Source organism: Coptis chinensis, chromosome 3 (genome assembly GCF_015680905.1).
Source record: "Coptis chinensis isolate HL-2020 chromosome 3, ASM1568090v1, whole genome shotgun sequence".
Classification (NCBI taxonomy): domain Eukaryota; kingdom Viridiplantae; phylum Streptophyta; class Magnoliopsida; order Ranunculales; family Ranunculaceae; genus Coptis; species Coptis chinensis.
The window spans coordinates 76,019,115-76,029,378 of record NC_141458.1 but is presented as its reverse complement, the minus strand read 5'-3'; the positions used below and the strand labels follow the sequence as shown (position 1 = coordinate 76,029,378).

The window sequence follows — 10,264 nt, the reverse complement described above, 5'->3', positions numbered from 1 at the left end:
TCAATGAATTGGACAATGTAATTCGCATACAATGTATTTCACATTGTTGAAATATGAAATGATAGTGATCTTGCTTTGGACTTGTCATTCTTTTCATGTTCACCTAAGATCCTAGGGTTTCATGTATTTCATGTCACATTGCCTTTGGTTATGTTTACGCTATTAGCGTGCATTGATTTTAATAGGATGTCCGCCGCTGAGTAAACAGCTATACTACTTACCGTGTAATTTCGGTGCATGTGCATTGCTTAGATCTCGCTTTATACCCATTCAATGGCTCTTCTTGTGCTCTCCGACAATTTGGCATTTTAATTTGTCACATCAAGTATCTCTATTAATAATCTAATGCAGTCCCAAACATTGTCCCAATGTTATCTCTATTAGTATCTCTAATGCGAGACAAAAATCCCAATGTTATTTACCAAAACACAAAAATCTAATGCAAGACGCAATGTTTTTGCCAAAACACAAAAGATCTGTTTTTGCCTCTTGAACGGTGTGGCCATATCGTTTGGATTTGAACTTGCAAAAAATGGCGCGTTCTGTTTCGCACTTTGTCCCAAACGGCATGGCGGTTCCGTTTGGACTTTGAACTTCGCCAAAATGGCGCGGTCCGCTTGGGACTTTGTCCCAAACGGCATGGCCAAACCGCTTGGACGTAGTCCCAAAACGGCATGGCCAATTCCATTTGCAAGCTCATGACCCACGAAGTCCCGAAAATGCTCGGCGGTCCGAGCTTTGTCCCAAAGTTCGAGACTTTCGTGGGTCGTCACTGTGAAACCATGCCGTTTGGACTTTGAACTTGCAAAAAAAATGTGTCCGTTTGGACTTTGTCCCAAACGGCATGGCCACCGTTTGGACTTTGTCCCAAACGGCATGGCCACACCGCCGGGGACTAAGTCCAAACGGTTTGGCCATGCCGCTTGGGGGACAAAGTCCAAACAGACACGCCATTTTTTTATCCAAATTCAAATCCAAACGATATCGCATTACTAAGTCCATATCGTTGATGTTGATGTTTTGGCAATTTATCCATATCGGATGTTGATGTTTTGGCAATTGGTTTGTTTGTGTTGATGTTCATTGATGATCATATGAGTTGAGGTAAATTTGTTGTTGACAAACGTTGGCATTATACCGGTGGTATAGTATCTGCATCAATACATCATATCAACTTACTTTAACAAAATTGCAAGTGGGCACGCGCCAGGTAACAACAAGAACATTTATAATAAGCACATCAAAATGCTTTATGCAATCCCAAATATTATTGTTCAGATTACAACATTTAAGCACATCGTAATGAATTAGCAACAAGTATAGCCTGCCGCCAAGACCTAGCTTTGGCTTGTTCAAGCCTTTCACTCCAAGTTTCAAATCTCTTCAACTTCTCCACCTTCTTTCAACACTTCGCTTCTTCTCTCACGACAATTTCTCCCGCTATAGCTAATAACTCAATTTTGACGACTTTCTTCAATGATGCATAGTCAAGGTGGCGTTGATACTGTGGCATCTTGTGGAACTGTGAGAAATGAAAACATAACCGCAGAGAATGATGAAAAGACTCAAGATCGATTGATGCAAAGTCGAGGGGCTGGAAACGAATGGATGAGTAGGCAGATTTTTACCTAAAGCAAAGCTTTGCCTCCGATTCTCCATTTCTCCTTGAGCCATACTTCTCTTTTCTACAATATCAATGAGATTAGAACTCGGTCTAATTAAACTCCCCAAATGTAACCTAAACCAAAGAATATTAAAATTTGAAAATAAAAAGGGAGAAAGAAGTTATCAAAAAAAGCACCGGTCTATCATTATGATGTTTCCTATCTAGAGCCTAGCTAGCAGACAACATTAGATACTATCCAATGGACATAATGATGCAATGGAACACAACCCTCGACACAGTTCAACTTAACAACACTTGATAAAACTCTAACAAGGCTGCCATATCTAAACCACTCTTAACAAGTCCAGACATCAATGAAGTCCATGACACGCAGATAAAAAAATCATTAGAACTAGTGAACATTTAGAATCAAAGAGTTTTGAATAAATCTATACTTACAATCGACAGATTACGTATTATTTTTCTCCCCCACAATTTCTCGAGTCATGGTTAGCAATCATTCCCACATCCGTGACACTTTTCTTCCCCGAATTGTTTAGGGCTATGTCTTTGGGGATTTCCATCTATCCGCTTTCTTCTTCCCCTCCCTTTGTTTGAGAAATGTTGGGATTCAAAATCAATAGCTGAAATAAAGACAGAATTAAAATAAATATTTATATCAAATTAAACACCGAATTAAACACTAAATTTATATCAAATTAAACATTCAAATAAAAAAAACACGTGATGTATTAACCGAAGGTATCGAGGCTCAAGAACTGGAGGCTCTGCAAACTTCGCTCCTTTGTAGGAAGTCTCATTAAGCTTTGAAATTTCAATAGCCATTTCACCAATCTTTTCAATAAAATATGAATAACCCTCAAAAGTATGCGCGACGATCGTAAGCCACTTGAGAAGCAACCTTGATAGAATGAGCCACTCTCAAAGGTTCATTTGAGACATTCCCACCACAAATCCAAAGATTATCAAACTCCGCTCTATAAGTGTTAGACTTTTTGCATCCACCGCGTCAATCTAAAATGGTTTGGAATCTCTTCAATCTCAGAGTGCATAAAACCTTTAAGATATGACCACAAAGCAAACCCATAAACTGAAAGTACTTGCATTCGCATCTCCTCTAAGGTTCCTCTATCGAAACTCACTCTCCAAACTGAATTCTTCAAATGGGTCTCTCCATTTCACCATGTAGCTTCCGGTTCCATACACGTCAATTTGTTCCCCATCAATTTTGTACTCCATCTTTGCCTTTTCTAGTTGCTCTTTAAATTTATTGAATATTGAGATCGTATAGACCTTCGCGGCATGCATAATGATGAAAGCATCGTTAGGCACAATCCGTGAACTATGCTCGGTGTGCGTAATCGTAATCTCTTTCTTTCCTAGCAAGCAAAGCCAAAGACTTCTCATTACCATGTACAAACCGCGCATAAGCGTAGTCGTCGAATTGACAAACTGGTCATAATGAGCATTCATCGATTCACTTCGACCAGTCGTGTGCATACCAGCAAAAAGGGTGTCACTGAGATAACAAGGAACCCATTTCTCCCGCATTGAATATATCTCTGTCAACCAAGGATTTTCGACAACTCATACTTCTCAATGATTGTACACCATCTTCTCTCAAAATCAACAATCCTATACTTAAAAAGAAAAGGTGTTCTTCAACTCGGTTACCATGGTCTCAAATTTGGTAAATGACATCTTCTCTTGGAATTTATGCATAATATGCCAAAGACAGTAACGATGACGAGTATTAGGAAACACTTTGGCAATGGCTGCTGTCATCGCTCTATCATGGTCAGTGATGATTGCAGTTGGTGCACGACCACCCATGGCTGCAAGCCGGCCCTTAAATAGCCATATGAATGTATCTTCGTCTCATCAAGCAACAATGCTAACCAAACTGAATCGATTGATAATGATGGTTGACTCGAAAAAATGGGCAAAAGGCATGGAATATGCATTGGTACGATATGTGGTATCAAAAGACACAACATCTCCGAAATATTCATAATCGGCATCGAGACCTCCCATGAACCCAGAAAAAGTTCACCACAGTCCCATTTTCATCTAAATCAATAAGCGTAATAGAACCGGGGATCCTCAAAGACTCTTCTCGATAAAATATTGCAAAGACGGCAGTTGCATCACCTTCTTTAAGCATCTTTCCGTCAAACCATAATAATGGTTCCAACAATCTTTCTGTGTAAACCCAACTTCCTCTCCATGGAAAACAGATGCCACTTTCCCAACAGATAAACTGTTATCACTAAATATCTCGGTCAAGCACTTCGCTGCTTCAGGCATATGTTTGTTAGTTTTCATGCAAATTCTCTTCGATGGGGTCACCAGACCGTGACTATGGTCATTATGAGCAACGCTGACCTCATATATCTCTTCATGCATTCTTTTCTTAATACGAATTCTAGCTTGGCAACCACACCGGATAGTTGATGTATTTCTTGATCGGACTTCATCTCTCTTAGGAGTCTTAACCCCTTCACGTGAGCAAACCAGTAAACAACCACTAACCAAATCCACCTGATTTTGTTGCTTAGAAGTCGTCCGAACACGAGTCTCAAATCCCTCTTGTTGACCATACTCTTTGTAATAAGTCTTTGCCTCGTCAACACTTGTAAAAGTCATTCCTATATAAGGAGCAACTAATGTTTGCGTGCCTTGAACAGGGGCTTTAGTAGACGAAGACCCAACTACGTCTTCTTCGATATTGATTGATGTCTCTGTCTCCATTTCTATAAATCGAAAAAATTAAAAATATAAATAACTTAAAACAAATAAAAATCCCAATGTACATAAACGATTGTAAATAACTTAAACATCGAAACTCCGGACAGAGTTAACCAAATATGTTACTTCAATTCAAACTCGTCGAGTTCAAAACTTCTGACGAGTTCACCGAATATGCTAGTTCACCGAACTCGACAGAGTTCAAAACTCGACAAAGTTCACCGAATATGTTAGTTCAATCTAACTTCTAACTCGAGTTCAAAACTCGACAGAGTTCACCGAACTCTAACGAGTTCAAAACTCGAACTCGAAAGAATACGGCATGAAGAATACTCGAAGAATTCAAAACTCGACAGAGTTCACCGAATATGCTACTTCACCCGAACTCGACGATAGAATTCACCGAACTCGCTAGTTCAAAACTTCGATAGAATTCACCGAACTCGATGAAGTTCAAAACTCCGGCGAGTTCACGAATGAAGAATACGAAGAGTTCACCGAACTCGAAAGAGTTCAAAACTCCGGCGAGAATATGGCATGAAGAATACGGCAGAGTTCACCGAACTCGAAAGAGTTCAAAACTCGGCGAGTTCAACGAACTTTGACGAATATCACGGCATGAAGAATACGACGAGTTCAAAACTTCGGCAGAGTCAAAGTTCACCAAATATGATACTTCATCGAACTCCGGCGAGTTTCAAAACTCGATAAAGTTCATCGAACTCCGGCGAGTTCAAAACTCGACGAATCACGGCATGAAGAATACGACGAGTTCACGAACTCGAAAGAGTTTTGAACTCCGGAATCACGACGAGTTCAAAACTTTGACAGAGTTCACCAAACTCGGCGAGTTTACGAATATGCTACTTTAATTAACTCGACAGTTCAAAACTCGAAAACTCTGAAAGAGTTCAAAACTCGATAGAGTTCACGAACTCGGCGAGTTCAAAACTCCGACGTATCACGGCATGAAGAATACGACGAGTTCACCGAACTCGAAAGAGTTTTGAACTCGGCGAATCGACGACGAGTTCAAAACTCTGACAGAGTTCACCGAATATGCTACTTCAACGAACTCTGACAGAGTTCAAAACTCGATAGAGTTCATCGAACTCGGCATGAAGAAAACTCGACGAGTTCACGGCATGAAGAATACGAAGAGTTCACCGAACTCGACGGCGATGAAATCGACGAGTTCAAAACTCGGCAATTCACCGAATATGCTACTTCAACGAACTCTGACAGAGTTCAAAACTCTGAAAGAGTTCAAAACTCTGATAGAGTTCACGAACTCCGGCGAGTTTCAAAACTCGACGAATCACGACATGAAGAATACGACAGTTCACCGAACTCTAAAAGAGTTCAAAACTCGACAGAGTTCACGAACTCGACAGAGTTCAAAACTCGGCGAATCACGGCATGAAGAATCTGCGAGTTCAACGAACTCTAACAGAATACGGCATGAAGAATACGACAGAGTTCAAAACTCTAACAGAGTCAAAGTTCACCGAATATGATACTTCACCGAACTCTAACAGAGTTCAAAACTCTGATAAAGTTCACGAACTCGGCGAGTTCAAAACTCGACGATCAATACGCATGAAGAATAATGCGAGTTCACCGAACTCTAAAAGAGTTTTGAACTCTGACAGAATACGATAGAGTTCAAAACTTTGACAAAGTTCACCAAACTCTGACAGAGTTTACCGAATATGCTACTTCAACGAACTCTGACAGAGTTCAAAACTCTGAAAGAGTTCAAAACTCTGATAGAGTTCACGAACTCCTCGACGAGTTCAAAACTCGACGAATCACGGCATGAAGAATAATGCGAGTTCACCGAACTCTGAAAGAGTTTTGAACTCTGACAGAATACGACATAGTTCAAAACTCTGACAGAGTTCACCGAATATGCTACTTCAACGAACTCTGACAGAGTTCAAAACTCGAGTTCAAAACTCTGAAAGAGTTCAAAACTCTGATAGAGTTCACCGAACTCTGACAGAGTTCAAAACTCTGACAGAATACGGCATGAAGAATACGACAGAGTTGACAGAATACGACAGAGTTCACCGAACTCTGACAGAATACTGCATGAAGAATACGACAGAGTTCACCGAAATTGTCACCGCCTTTAAACGAGGGTATTAATCATAACTATAATCATAGCAACCTAAATTAAATCAAAATTCAAGTTTTTATGGTATAATGACAATCCAAGTGTCAATTAAAACGTTCCAATAGGCAAGCACCATAACCAAAAGTGCACTATAGTTGAAGTGCCAAATGATACCTGTCAGAGAAGAAGAAACCAAATGAAGAAACCTAATTGCCAAATGATGAGAAGAAGAAGCCGAGAGAGCCGTAGAGAGAGAGAACTTGAATTTCGGTTTTTTTTTTGTTAGATCGGTTGGTTTTTTTTGTTAGATCGGTTTTTTTTTCTTTTTTTGAGAAGATGATGAGGAAAATACATATTTACCCTCATTGAGATCTTCAGATCTAGAGGTCGGATCCGACGGCTCAAAAGAAGAGTGAGATAAGGGTGTCACTATAAGAGTGGCACCCTAGACAAACCGATATATATATATATATATATATATATATATATATATATTATATATATATCGGTTATATATTCCCTTTTGTTATGCTATTGAATTTCAAAAACAAGGACTGCCATATGCTCACATTTGATTGTTTTTACATCTGGAAGATAAACCTAAAAGTGTTTCGGATACAGACAAGATGATATCAGCTGAATTGCCAGACAAAGCCAGTGAACCTCTGTTGTACGATATTATAGTCCAAACAATGATTCATCGTCCGTGTGGTGACAAGAAAAAGAGCTCTCCATGTATGGACACTAAGAAGAACAAATGTACAAGGAAATTTCCAAAGGATTTTTGCAGTGAAACGATATTTGATGAAAAAGGCTTTGCAGTGTATCGAATGTGAAATAATAAAAGAACTGCAATGGTGGGTCGTCAAAAACCAGTTGAAATTGACAATTGGTGGGTTGTTCCTTACAACCCTAAACTTACCAAAGAATTTCAGTGTCACATCAATGTTGAACATTTTAACTGTTCAAAGATGATTAAATACTTATTCAAGTACATTTCAAAAGGGCAAGATATGGCTACATGTATTGTTGAAGAAAATAATGTCTATGACAAAGTCACGAAGATAACCAAAAGCGGGTTATACATCAAGTTTATGAGATTAAGCACTATCTAAACTTCGTATATGTATCTGCATTAGAAGCAAGTTGGAGGATTTATGAATTTGACATCCAGTACATAAATCCTTATGTTGAAATAATGAGTTTTCATCTTGAAAATCAACAGAATATTGTTTTTCGTGCAAATGGGGATCCAGTTTAAATTGTTGCAAGTGAAAAAAGAATAAAAACTCTGTTTACTGAGTGGATGTGTACTAATGAAAAAGCCTCGAGTGGAAGACATCTTACATATGTTGACTTCCCTTTAGAATTTGTGTGGGACAAAAATACAAAGGTTTCAGTACATTATAATTTTGAAACAAAATTTTATATTTTAAATTTCATATAAAATTTACATTTATTCATAACATACATGTTTGTTAAATTTTTCAAGAATGGAAAATAAAAAGCCGAGGATTGAAGACTAGAAAAATATTATATGCTTAGCCAACACAAGGCGAAAGATACTATATGCGTATGCTTATAAACATTGCAAAGGGTGCCAGAAATTTTGAAGAAATCAGAACTGTTAATGGTACTCATCTCTATGATGATTACAAGTCATCAGCTTGCCGTACGCTTGGTCTTTTACAAGATGACAATGAATAACATCTTGACATTAAAGTTTTAGCATGACAACCAACACAATCACTTAATATATATATATATATATATATATATATTAGTAACATTACAAATAATTAAATTCCAAAATTTATTTATATTTAAAAAAAAAACAAAACATATATATACTCATCCAATAGGCTTCTCATTCTTGAAACCAACTTTTTAGTTTCAATATTAGCATAATGATTAGAGCCACCACGATGTATACACCACCTCTTCTGCTTGATCGTTTTAATTAGATATTCAAAAAAATTAAAAACATAAATTCTGTCATAATTACCAATTTATCATAACCATATTTATTTGTCAACCAAATATCTTTGGGACAACAAAAAAATATCATAAATTTATATGAACAGTCCCTACAAAAGAAAAAAAAATATATGTTAGACAAATACATTAGAAATATTAATAATAAATAAATTTTAAAACACAAAAAAGAAACATGTTCTAATAATAATAAAAAATAACTCAACTTACTAGCTTTTCCATTTTGATAAATGTTCCAAGAAAACCTATAAAAACGAACAATGAATCACTTATTTTAAATAGAAAAATACAAAACCAAAATCATGGGTCATTTTATAAGCAGTCACTCAAAAGATATTTCCACTTTCCAGTATGATTTTTTTTTTTTTTGCACGCAAGTAAGGAAATTTATTAATGAAAGGAGTTGTCAAAGACAATACAAGTTACATTCATTTTCATCTAAATCGATAGTAGGTCCTAAAGGGACTTTCTATCTTAGTGACAAAATCTGGTCTACTAGTGCTCCATACTGAAGTGTTAGGCAATAAGGTGGATCCCTTTCTTGCTGCTGCATCCGCGCTAAAGTTGCCTTCTCTCCAAACATGTGATAGCTTCCAGTGTTGTAAAAGTGCAATTGCTCGCTTCCATCTCGCTCTAAACATCCATGGAATGGCGTCGCCATTGAAGGCCTTCACAGCAGCTTCTGAGTCGGTTTCAATCCATATGCAACCCCAATTCATCTCCACCGCTTTCTCGGCTGCCATAACTATGGCTGTACATTCGGCATGATAACTATCTACCCGACCCAGACCCACCGCAAGAACCCCAACCATAGCTAAATCTTTATTCCGACAGACCATACCAACCCCGCCATTACTAGGAACTCCTTGTGCTGATTAAAATAACTAACTACACCCAAACTCATCAAACCAAGATAGTCAATAATACAAAAAAAAATTAAACTCATCAGATCAATCAATATATTCAAAATTATGCTTCAAGAATTAAAGTAGGAGAGACATTTTTTGCAAAAAATTAATGAAACAAAAATTAAGATAGTCTTACACCCTCATACGGAAAAAGGTCATTATTGATAAATATGTTTGACATGTTTTATCCTAAAAATATGAAGATATATGGAAGCTAGACCTAGTGGGAATTAAGGATCGTATGGTGCTATGGTTTTTTGGAACAAAAAGTGAATGTGAGAGTAAAGATATATTAACAAAATCAGGTAAAAAAAAAAAAAAAGGAAAGAAAAGAAAGTAAAATAGAGAAACTGATGTTAGAGAGTGCTAAATATGCACCACATAACATGAACTCATGAACACAACAAGATCAAAGATTAATTCACGAAAAAAAAAACGAAGCAATATACACGTACATGATACATACATATCAACACATGTTAGTTTGTTTCACTAAAGTAGATGAAGAACAATATTTAGGAGAAATCGAGAGAGTGACTGACTAATTTTTTTTTGGTCAAAGATACCAACTGACGAAAGTAGAGACTCCCAACAATGATATAGAAAATAGTGTACTAATTACTTTATACGATTATTAACCATACACATGGCAGTCAAAATTTAGGAAAAATTTAACAACTCATTAAATTAACAATATACCCTACTATTATTTGCATTAATCAACTAAGACAAAACACAAATAACTCTATCTAATGGGCTTTATTTGGGCTATTTATTATTTATTCAAGGCAGAGATTAGACTATCAAAGTTAGTAGGTCGGGCTTAATAGTTTTTAGTTCTCTTTAAAATAGAAGAAAGAAAGATTT

At 37.0% G+C, this 10,264-nt stretch overlaps 1 protein-coding gene across 1 annotated transcript; it reads right to left on the bottom strand.

Annotated features, from left to right (window-relative positions):
• Positions 1–8,923: 8,923 nt before the first annotated feature.
• Positions 8,924–9,301, bottom strand: LOC147510845 (uncharacterized). The gene has a single exon (XM_086598265.1). The coding sequence runs from the start codon at positions 9,299–9,301 to the stop codon at positions 8,924–8,926; it is 378 nt and encodes a 125-aa protein (XP_086454391.1).
• Positions 9,302–10,264: the final 963 nt, after the last annotated feature.

Coding starts and splice junctions, on each gene's coding strand:
- LOC147510845 (XM_086598265.1), bottom strand. CDS start 9,301: ATGGTTGGGGTTCTTGCGGTGGGTCTGGGTCGGGTAGATAGTTATCAT.